General features: G+C 44.0%; 1 protein-coding gene across 1 annotated transcript in view; it reads left to right on the top strand.

Moving 5' to 3' along the window:
* The window catches only part of LOC107122955 (histone deacetylase 9-like), a 190,922-nt gene extending 183,233 nt beyond the window's left edge, over positions 1-7,689 (top strand). The window contains exons 13-15 of the mRNA XM_015426106.1: positions 701-779; positions 7,382-7,535; positions 7,650-7,689. Coding sequence (XP_015281592.1) covers positions 701-779; positions 7,382-7,535; positions 7,650-7,689 — 273 coding nt within the window. The remainder of the gene's footprint in view (positions 1-700; positions 780-7,381; positions 7,536-7,649) is intronic.
* The last annotated feature ends 2,693 nt before the right edge of the window (positions 7,690-10,382 follow it).

Here is a 10,382-nt window from a genome sequence, read left to right on the forward strand (position 1 = left end):
AGCCATTGTCAGCTCCTCAGGTATATGAGGATGAACAAATAATGATATAGGGGCCAAAACCCCAAAAAACACTTTCTGTGGAAATCTACATCAATGAAATGTCAGGACACTTTTGAGGATAATGGTCAATATCCAGCAATAATATTTCTTTGGTACATACAATTTTGTATGTGCTCATACATTATTATAGGATCTGTGGAATATAGTATACGTGTGATTATTTCTAATTTTTAATTTTCCCTGCTGTGAATGATGGGTAAGTTAAAGGATGGTAAAAAAATATATGATGGAATGCCCCCTTTATTTCTAAGGCAACTTCTGCAAAGTGTTATTTCAGCATACAGCTGCACGTATAGACACAATGGAATTTGATTTGTGAGGAGCCTTACAAACATTACCCAAATAACTAGCATTTTTAAATGACTAATACACAGACATGCACCTGCTTGAGAGACTCCATAGATTAGTCTTGCAGTCACTGGAAAGACCCCTTGGAATTCAATTACATGGCTGAAAAACAGAAAGCAAAACTGTACCCTGTCCATTTAGTGGGAGGGATCCCAACAACTTGCTAGTTGCTTCTCTGGCTGAGCCTGTCACGAGGATTCAGCTTTTCCAGCATGTTGTGCTTCCATGTGGCTTATTGTAAATTCTTACTATTTTGTACTTGATTTTTTTTTCTCTCTTCTTGTAGCTGGAGCCCCTCCCCGAAGAGGTTCTTCACCGGTCTCCTAATGTGAATGCAATGTTTTCTTTGCAGAAGACCACCGAAATCCACAGTATGTTTCATGATTTGCTTGTTCTTCAAAATGTAAGGTTAGATCTTAAGAAGGAAACAGTTTTGGAAGACTGATGAACATGGAAGTGTACATGCAATCCCATAAATCTGAAGAGCTCATGGGGATGTTCATATGATAATATAGGAAAACTGAGCTCACAAGTACTTTTTTCTGCCCAGCACAGGAGTGAGAAAGTTATTTAGCCATTCTGGGTCTCAAGCCCGACCAGGATCCTCTTCCCCCAGTCCTCCCCCCCTCTCTGAATAACTACCACCATCAAACCAGTTTTTAGGGATTCACTCTGCCAGAAGGTTTGAGCTCAGCCCCCCTCTGGTGCTTTGCCCTCCCTCTCCTTTCTCCCTCACTACCAAGGGAACTACTTGGTTGAGCACACTAGGGTCCTTTCTGCTCCCAGTATGCATGGCCTGACCAGGGGCTTAACCTGGGTCACAGAGATCAGACTGCCAGCATTAAAAATAAAAGAATTTAATAGGAAGCTAAAAATCACACTACATCTGCAAACACAATTAACAGAGCAAGCAAAAAGAAAGAGTGATAAAAATCCTCTAATCCCCGATTCTTACATATCCCTACAGATGATAATAAGAGATAGGCTACTTAATTCTTGATTTTTGTAAGCATTTAGAAATCACCCATTACCTTTGTATCAGCACTCAGAGTCATCCCTGGCTTCCTGAGGACCATGTACTCATAGCTGTTTCCTCCTTGTTGATGTGAAAAATGGGAAGGAGAGATAACCCTTAATATGCTCAGGGATTTTATCAGAGATCATTTCGGGGGGGAACGCGGGGGAACACAGTTCCCCCGGGTGAGGTGCGGGGGGCGGGGCACATGATGAAGCCCCGCCCCCTGCTTCCGGCCACCCCGCTTCCGGCCCTCATTCAGCCAGGAGGAGGCAGGAGAAGAGGGAGTTGCTTCCTCCCCACCTCTCCCCACCCCTGCCTGCCTGGGGCCAGGGAGGGCCTTGGCGGGGCTTCCTCACCCACCCACCGGCATGCTAATGAGTTCCCCTAGCTCTTTTTCTATGAAATGACCCCTGGATTTTATTATCTGCCTCAGCCTACCCCTCCAGCAAACTATTAGTATCTTCATGTCTGCCTAAAGATCCACTCTTGACTTTGGCCTCCTAGAGCTCTATGACTTAGGGGTGACTCTGGCTGCCTTTTGTCCTCCTTTGGCCACGGTCATCTGCATTTGGGAGGGGTCACATACTCATTTATCCTTCCTCCTTCCCTCCCTTGCCAGCCAGCTTTGAGCCTGTACAGAGTGCAGAACCATGAATTATCCTCTGTGAATGAAAAATTTTGCACTGATCCTGAAGTGTAAAGCATTTCACCCCAGGCACAATCCAATTGGTTTTTTTTCCAGCTGCCCCGTTCTTCCATGCTCACTAACTAGGGGTTGGGTAGAACCCAACAATGTATCAAGTATTATCTACAAAGGTTCACAGATATGCTGACAGCAGGTTATATAATCTATTGATTTTGCACAATGTGACTTTTCCATTATTTTGACAACACAACTCACATATGGCTACTTGCATGTGTTTGTAATACACCCTTATATAAAATATTGAATGCAATCCTGTGCGTAAGTTTGCAAGTCTAAGCCATTTGATTTCATTGGCTATAGTAATTGTCCATAACAGGATTGGCTTGTCCACACAGAGTAATCCATTTACACATGATTGCTATAGCATAACAATAGTCTCATATCCAGTGCCATGTGGATACAGCCCATGAACAGGGCTGCCATTTGGGCTTTCTGCTTTAGGCAGCAAAGTATTGGGATATGTCTGTCCTATAACTACTGGAATGGTTGGTCCAAACCTGGGATTAGATCCAAAGTTTCTCTTCCACCTTCCAGTAAGGCACCTTTGAAACTAACCCCGTGTAGAAACAGTATAAGTTCTGTATTTAGAACCGTTTGCAGGTAATCAGTTGGTTTAATCTATTAGGGAGGAGGGGAGAAGGGCCATGATCCAAAGTGGTACACACAGGAAGGTAGACTCCTGCGTCTGAGTTGCTGTTACTTTATTTTATGAACACCCTTGAAAAACTCCAGCAGCGAACACGGGTTCATTTCTTTTACAGCCAAGTGAAGTCTTATTCCTATGCCAGCAGATCTGGTTTTCTTGCACATCTGTTTTTCTAGCAAACCCCCCACCCACTTGGTGAACATTGAAACCCATAAATAATGGGTTTTGAATTGCTTGTTCATTGCATAGTCTGACTGTTGCATGAACATTCTGTGGGAACACTGTGGAATGCCTATATTAACCTTTTTATTAATTTTTTGTTTTGTTTTAATGAATAGAGATTATAGTCTCTAAATGTGCCATTAAATAGAGAATGTTTGTCTTCCTTTGTGTGCATTTTTAAAGAATTTGCCAGACCCAGCAATTGTTTCATGCTTTATATACAGTTTTTAGTCATGGATTTTATACCTTTGGAGAAAAGCCAAGATTCTATCACTTAATCTTAACTTTTTAGATATCTAATATACTTCAGACTTTATCCCCCTAAAATTCTCTGTTACATAAGGATCCTGCTAACAACTCACATGGTCATGGGGCTGCATGTCAAAGAACCCACCATCCTATCATGCTACCCATTGATTAAGCACACTGTCCTTTTACTCCTCAGTTTTGTGACTTCTACTGACAATACCAATTCCATTTGTTCATAAAAGAAATCCCACGGCTGGAAAGGATTCAAGCTGTATCCCAAATTATAAGTGAAACCATTTACATCCAGCTTAGTTTTCCTCCTGCCTACTGAACCCTTTCAGCTACACCATAAATGCACAGTTTATCCCAGCTCTCATGTTTGCTGCCGAAATCCTAGTACAAATCTCTTGCTTTTTATTTGCTTCATGGACCAATCACAATGAGGGAAACACTCTTTAGATTCCATTGATTTCTTTCTTTCTTTTAAATCCCCATAGGGATATTTTTTATTTTGCATATACTACAAACTACAAAGAAATATAGGGGAGGGACTACAACTAGGGATAAAGAAAAGCAAACCACACTAGACTAAAACCCCAAGAGAGGAGATCTTTTCACTGCTAGTAAATATGTTAGTACCATTAGTTTTATTATCACAATATACTTGTTGAGTTCTTGCTTATAACAATTCACTTCTTGTATGTTATTTTGTTAGTTGTCATGAGAGAAGTCTCTGATCATCTTCTTATTCTTTGCTTCAAAAGGCCATTTTTCAAGTCCTTCTGCCATTACTTCGGCTCTCTGTCTCTAAGATCATATACCACTTTGGCAGGTCCTGCACCCTTTTCTGTGGCAGAATCATCTTCCGTTCCCGAGGTAGCAGAGTCACTCGACTTCGATTCTCCCTCTTTAGACTCATCATCTGTCCCCAGCTGACGTTTCAAAAATTCTTTAGCTTTAAAAGTGGAGTCTATCTTCTCTCTTCTATCGTTGATCTTAAAGATGACACTTTCCGGAACTGCCCATCTATACGATATTCCGTTCGTTTGAAGAAAAGAAATTAGTTCCTTGTAATTTTTCCTCTTTTGTCTAATTTCAAATGGAATGTCCTTTAAAGTTTTAATGGTTACATTTCCCATTTTCAGTGTAGTTGTTGATGTTGCTTTTAAAATGGCATCGCTGGTTTGTCTTCTTGAAAACTTGACCACTATTTCTCCAGGTAGGCTATTTTTTTTAATATAGTTGGAGTAAGCTCTATAGGCTGTCTCCATTTCATTTACCAGTTCATCCACTGTTAAGCCTACTACTGGAGCGATGATCTCACTGAGCACCCTCTTCAAGTCTTCCCAATCCATTTCAAGAACCCCCTGAAACCTGAGAATCATGTTACCATCGAGTTGTTCCATCACCGGCTTGAGCATATCCACCAGGAGTTTGAGGACATCTGCTCCCTCTTCCGGTCTCGGACTCTGCCCGCCCGGCTTCATTTTAAACTTTCTCTGCTGGGCCACCATCTTTCCCATTTTGTTTACAGTTTCTGCTGCTTCCCCACAGCTCGGAAAACTTGCCAAATGACTTTGCAATTCAGATAAGTCTCTCAAAACACTTTCGGTTTACTTCCTCCCCTCTCCCCCTTCGTGTCTTAACCACTCATTCGCAAAACAGGCGTCCCTCTTTGCAATCTCTGTTTCCAATCACAGGGGGGGGAAAATCACTTTTCAAACTACTCCGTTTTTATTCAGAACTCACGTTCATTGTTGGCCAGTTTATCTGACCACGCTCGGTTTTACGCCATTCCGCTCGATCTCCAGCACTTGTCCCGGTCAGTCCAGCTTATGCCCAAAGGCCACTCAGCGACTGGACCCTTGGGGTGGAGGGAAGCCTCAATTCTCCGGTATTACGCCATTGAAGAGGCTACCACTCAAAAGCCCCGTGGCCTGGAGCCTATCACAAAGATGGCACCTCTCCAGGCCGCTGGTGTGTGATTCGCCCTCCTTAGTTGTGAGGAGAGCGTCCGCCATCGCTGTTCCGTTGACCGGAAGTCCAGGTTCCATTGATTTCAATGGACTTAGAAGGGGGTAGCTCTGCTTAGATGTTCTTGGACTATTAGAGAATTGGTATCTGTTTGTCAATCTAGGCTTAGGGAATGGCTTGGCAAAGTGAATCTGCCTAGCTTCCCAAGACCCACAAGCAGGCCATAGGGCCACATTTGGATGTTCTTGAAGTACCAGAGGGTGATTTTACCATATTTGTTTTGTGTGGCACATACTGAATCACATAGTAATAGAGGACATTTAGTATGTGAAGAAAAACAATGCTGAAAACTCAGTTTCAGCCTAGGATGGTAAAACCCAGCTCTGCTGCATGAAGTTACATTTCAAACACAAAACATTTGCATTCTGAAGTTGGCTCCACTTTTGAACCAGTGCAACAATTTAATTTTTTTTAGGTCTTTCCATGGTGGTCCTCTCTGCTAAGGTGTCCTTTATAAATAGGTGGATTCTAAACTCTTGAACGAGTTGAGGAGCAGTTTCTTCCCACCCGCCTTCTGTCTGCATCCCTTTGTGCCCCAGCCTTGTCTCTGCTGCCCCCTTCACCCATCAGAGGATCCCCTGGTGTTAAGGAGTGGTTCTTTGGGGGGGGGACACTGGGGCATAATGGCATGTGGGAAGGTGGCAAAAAGAGCCTATCCATGCTTCGTTTACAGTCCTTTAGGTTCCCAACCAGTGTTCCCTCTAAGCTGAGTTAGTGTGAGCTAGCTCACAGTTTTTTAGCCTCTGGCTCACACATTTTTGTCCTAGCTCAGGAAGGATGACTCCAGAGCAAACTAATAGCAGCCAAATCACTTGCTCACAACTTTAATGCCAGTAGCTCACAAAGTAGAATTTTTGCTCACAAGACTCCACAGCTTAGAAGGAGCATTTATCCCAACCCATGCCATTTGGTGGATTCAACCCTCTTGCTGAATTAGATGGGTTGTTTAAGAGACAGGATCACAATTTGATTCTTCTGGTTCATAGCAATTTCCCCCAGAGGGTGAGGATTATTTGGACTTCCGAGAAACGTGTCCCCTTGCCACAATAACTATAACTGGGGACCATCTGCTAGTTCCTGGATATACACTCGAATGTAACCTGTGTTATTCCAGCTACTGACATGCCTGTTGGCCTTCCAAAACTTCAGTGCTCTCTTCTAAATCCCAGGTGCCATCCATCTGGAGATCAGAAAGCACTTAAAAAGTTGTGGGACCAGGAAAAACACATGCAGGCATTCTGGTCTGTTCACGGATTTCTTCACTTGATCTTAGTCAAAAGGCCGAGAAGTGATTGTGTTCATGGATTTCTTTGCCACTGATTGACCTCAGTTCTTTCATGATGTTACACTTGTGAGTGATTGTTTTGCCATCACCCAGATACCCCGCTTCACTTTCCAAATGCTTCCTCTGTTGCTGCAACCAAGTGGCTGAAAATTCTCTTTCTATTTTTGTGTAAGTCCACACACTATTGAATGAGCCAATATTCCCTTGCCTACCTTGTTCTGAGTTTTCCTACTATACATGGCTGTGCTCCAACATCAGCCAGCACATTTGTATGTATATATATATAAAAAATAAATTATTGTGCTAGCACACACCCTGAGGTTAGAGGCGAAAGAACATCCAGGACCAACAAAACCTGATGGTTCTGGCAACATCACTATGTAGACTCTCTTCTGGCGGTCCTCACTCCTGCTCCTGTTACAGTCATCTCTGATTTTCCTCTTTGGGATTGTATGAAATGTACCAGCTAGTCTTACACTCTCCGATTTTGCAAATACTGCTGCAGTGAGCTCTCACTGTGCAGAAAGAAATGACGGCCCTGCTGCCTCTCAAATACTCAGAGTTCATTAAATGGTATGCCATTCTTTCAGTTTATGAATTTCTCAGGGAGGCTGTGACATAGACCTTGGAAAGAGAACACTTTCCAACTTGGCACCATGGGATCCAGCAACAGACCTCATCGCAAGCCATTTGAAATCCCACTCACAATGGCTCAGACACTTCTAGCCACTCTTGCATTGGATCGAAACTTACTAGGCGTATGCCACCATGCTAGCTAAAAATTTCTCATAAATTATTATGTATTTTCTTTAGGTAAGTACTGGAAGTCTGTGGAGCCTTATGTTGTGCCAGTTAGCTGTAAGCTGGCTGAGACTCAGAAACAGGAGAGAGAGGAGACAGAGGCAGTATCGGCTATGGCCTTACTCTCCGTAGATGTTGAACAGTCTTTTCCAGAAGAACATAGCAGGTATGGGCAGATCCTGGCAATGCTATTCTGCATACCTATGTTGTACAACTGTTTAAAATTGGGTTGTTTTTTTTAAATCCAGGCACTTTTAACATGCTCTTTCTTGACAACCAGGAAAAACGTACACTGGCTCAAGATTGTCAAGCTACTATAGACCTTCAAATGATGTTGCTTTGTAACCACATGGCTTGTTTGCCTGGAGAGTGTGGAAATTGCTCTCAGGTCTTTGGCCTCTCACCTCCATCACCACTTATTAATATGGTCACAATATAACTATCATTGGAAGTGCTTCTTCAGATTGTAACACGGAGTTAAAAGGAAAACAATTCACCGAGCACTAGTCAGCCATAGTAGATTACATCCTGAAATGACAAAATGGTATCTAGGCTTAGCTTCCTGCAGAAAATCCCACAGGGGTAACCATGTTAGTCTGTTGCACCAGAGATAAAAGAGGAGCCTTGTAATGTTTTAAAGACAAGTGTGTTCTATTCTACCTTGAGCTTCCAAGGACTGGTGGTGGTGGAAAGTGCTGTCAAGTCCCAGCAGGGATTTCAAGGCATGAGACAAGCAAAGGTGGTTTGCCATTGCCTGCCTCTGCATAGTGACCCTGGACTTCCTTGGTGGTCTCCCATTCAAGTACTATCCAGGACAGAACCTGCTTAGCGTCCAAGATTTGACAAAATCAAGCTACCCTGGGCCATCCAAATCAGGGGTTCCAAGGACTATAGCCCATGAGATAAGTCCCACCTCTGCATCTGATGACATGGCCTCTAGTCCACAAACCCTTATGCTAGAATTTAAAATGGTTGGTCTGTAAGGATCCACAAGAGTCCAAGCAAAAGACAAGAATCCCAAATCCATTGGCATGCTCCCCCACTGGAGGTTCATTACCCAAGAGCTCCTCTTTGACTCCAACCCCCCCCCCAGCTTTATACAGACAATGGTCCTTTCCATGTTTGCCTGCCACTCTGAATTTTCTCAGTGTTCAAGTCGATACAATTTAAGTCCACGGCAAAACAGCATCCATATAACCCGGGGCAACAGCAGGCTGGAACTGGGCTGGCCAGTGAAGGGAGGTAGTATAATGCAGAACAGAAGGAAAACCCGGAATAAAAAGAAGGTTGAATTTGGTTTTAGTGCAGAACAGGAAAAAAATCTTGGATTAAAAAAAGGTTGAAATCGATTTTAGTGCAGAATTGCTTGGACGACATGGATTAAAAGGAGAGTGCAGAAAGAGCACCAGAGCCTTATTTCAGAGCTTTTTGAATTTCACTCCAAATCAACAAGGCCTTTTCAGCATCTTCTTTGGTGATATGTGTTCCTCTGCCGGAGAAGGAAAAAGCACAGCCTTCAAGGATTAATGGAAAAGATCTGCAAAGTGACAGTGAATGAGTGGTGGCCATATTGGTGGCCATTTTTAGCTGTCCTCTCCAAATATTTGTTTTAACTGTGAGCCAGGAAATGGCACATTGGTAATGGGCCTTAGTCTGTGTGGCTTGGTAATGGGCCTTAGTCTGTGTGGCTTTATAGGGATGTCAGCAGGCCCGTAGCCAGGATTCTTTTTGGGACAGGGGGCATTTAAATTCCTTAGGGGGAAGTTCATTAAATCAAGGTTAATTAAGTTACATTTAATTTAATTAATGACAGTTCACACAGTTTGCTACATTAAATGGGCCATGAGCCAGCTGGTGCGCTCTCAGTTCTGCAGGCCCTGCCTGCTAGAGGCAGGGTGGGTCTGCTGTGGGGTTTAGTTCGGGGGTGGGGGGCAAGGGCTTGAAGCCTCCTCTCCACCAAGTCCTGCACCCCATTCACAGTGCTGGCCCTTCCCCGTGTGTGTGTAGGGTGCTAGCTATGCTGTCCCCCTCCTTCCCAAGGGCTGGCAGGAAAGCTCTTGGCTCAGGTGTGGCTTTCCCGCTCCCCAATAGCCCTGTGTGCATGCTGCCTGAAGCTCTCTGACTTCCCATTTCAATCATGGAAGTTGGACAGAGAATGAAGTAGCAGCCCTTGACAAGAATGGCAGGAATGGAAGCGAGTGAGGGGGAGGGAGCCAACGGGCTTGGCTTGCCCCTTGGGAGGCACGAGGCAGTAAAGGAATTACTCCTGCCAGAGCCCCCCTTCCATGGGGAAGACAGAGCCTGTTCATTGCAAGCCGAGTTGTGTGTGGTCAGAAGGTGGTGGCTGAGCCACGAACAGAAGCTGGACTCAAAGTCAGCGGTGGCGGTTGGATCCATAAAAGCAGCTCTCTCCCCCATACAAATCCACCTCATTCAGGCACATGAAATTCCCTGGAGCCTTTGTTGGGAGTGGCATGGGTCACATGATGCCAGAGACGCCTGCCTGTCACATTGTATGTTTGCTGTCCCTTCCCTTGGCCATGGCTGGGATTGAGCACGGCTGGGGTAGGGGCATGATGGGTGGTGCATGGCTGATGATTCAGGGTTTGTGGCCCTGTGTTGGAGTTTTTAAGAAATTCAGCAGAGTTAAAAAAACAGCTTAGTGATGCCAGAGTTCAATAATCAGACCCAGAGTCCATGTGTGTTTAAAAATATAAAAGTTTACTACAATTCTACCATAGGGAAGGGTAAACTTGGGAGAAAATAACAGAGAGCTAAATCAGCTACATCCTCTCTAGACTAGAAGAACTGGAAGAAGATGGCCCTCCAACGTGCTTCTCCTCCAAGGCAAACAAAGAGCGGAAGAGGGGCCATAAAATGCAAAGTTACTAATACCTTGCTCCCAATCAAACTCTTAGAACAGGGATGCTTTTCGCGGGCTAACAGACTTGAGCTAACACTGGCTAACACAAAGACAGGTGATTTCCTGTAACAACAGAACAGACATTTAACC

Source organism: Gekko japonicus, unplaced genomic scaffold (genome assembly GCF_001447785.1).
Source record: "Gekko japonicus isolate JY-2015 unplaced genomic scaffold, Gekko_japonicus_V1.1 scaffold77, whole genome shotgun sequence".
Classification (NCBI taxonomy): Eukaryota; Metazoa; Chordata; class Lepidosauria; order Squamata; family Gekkonidae; genus Gekko; species Gekko japonicus.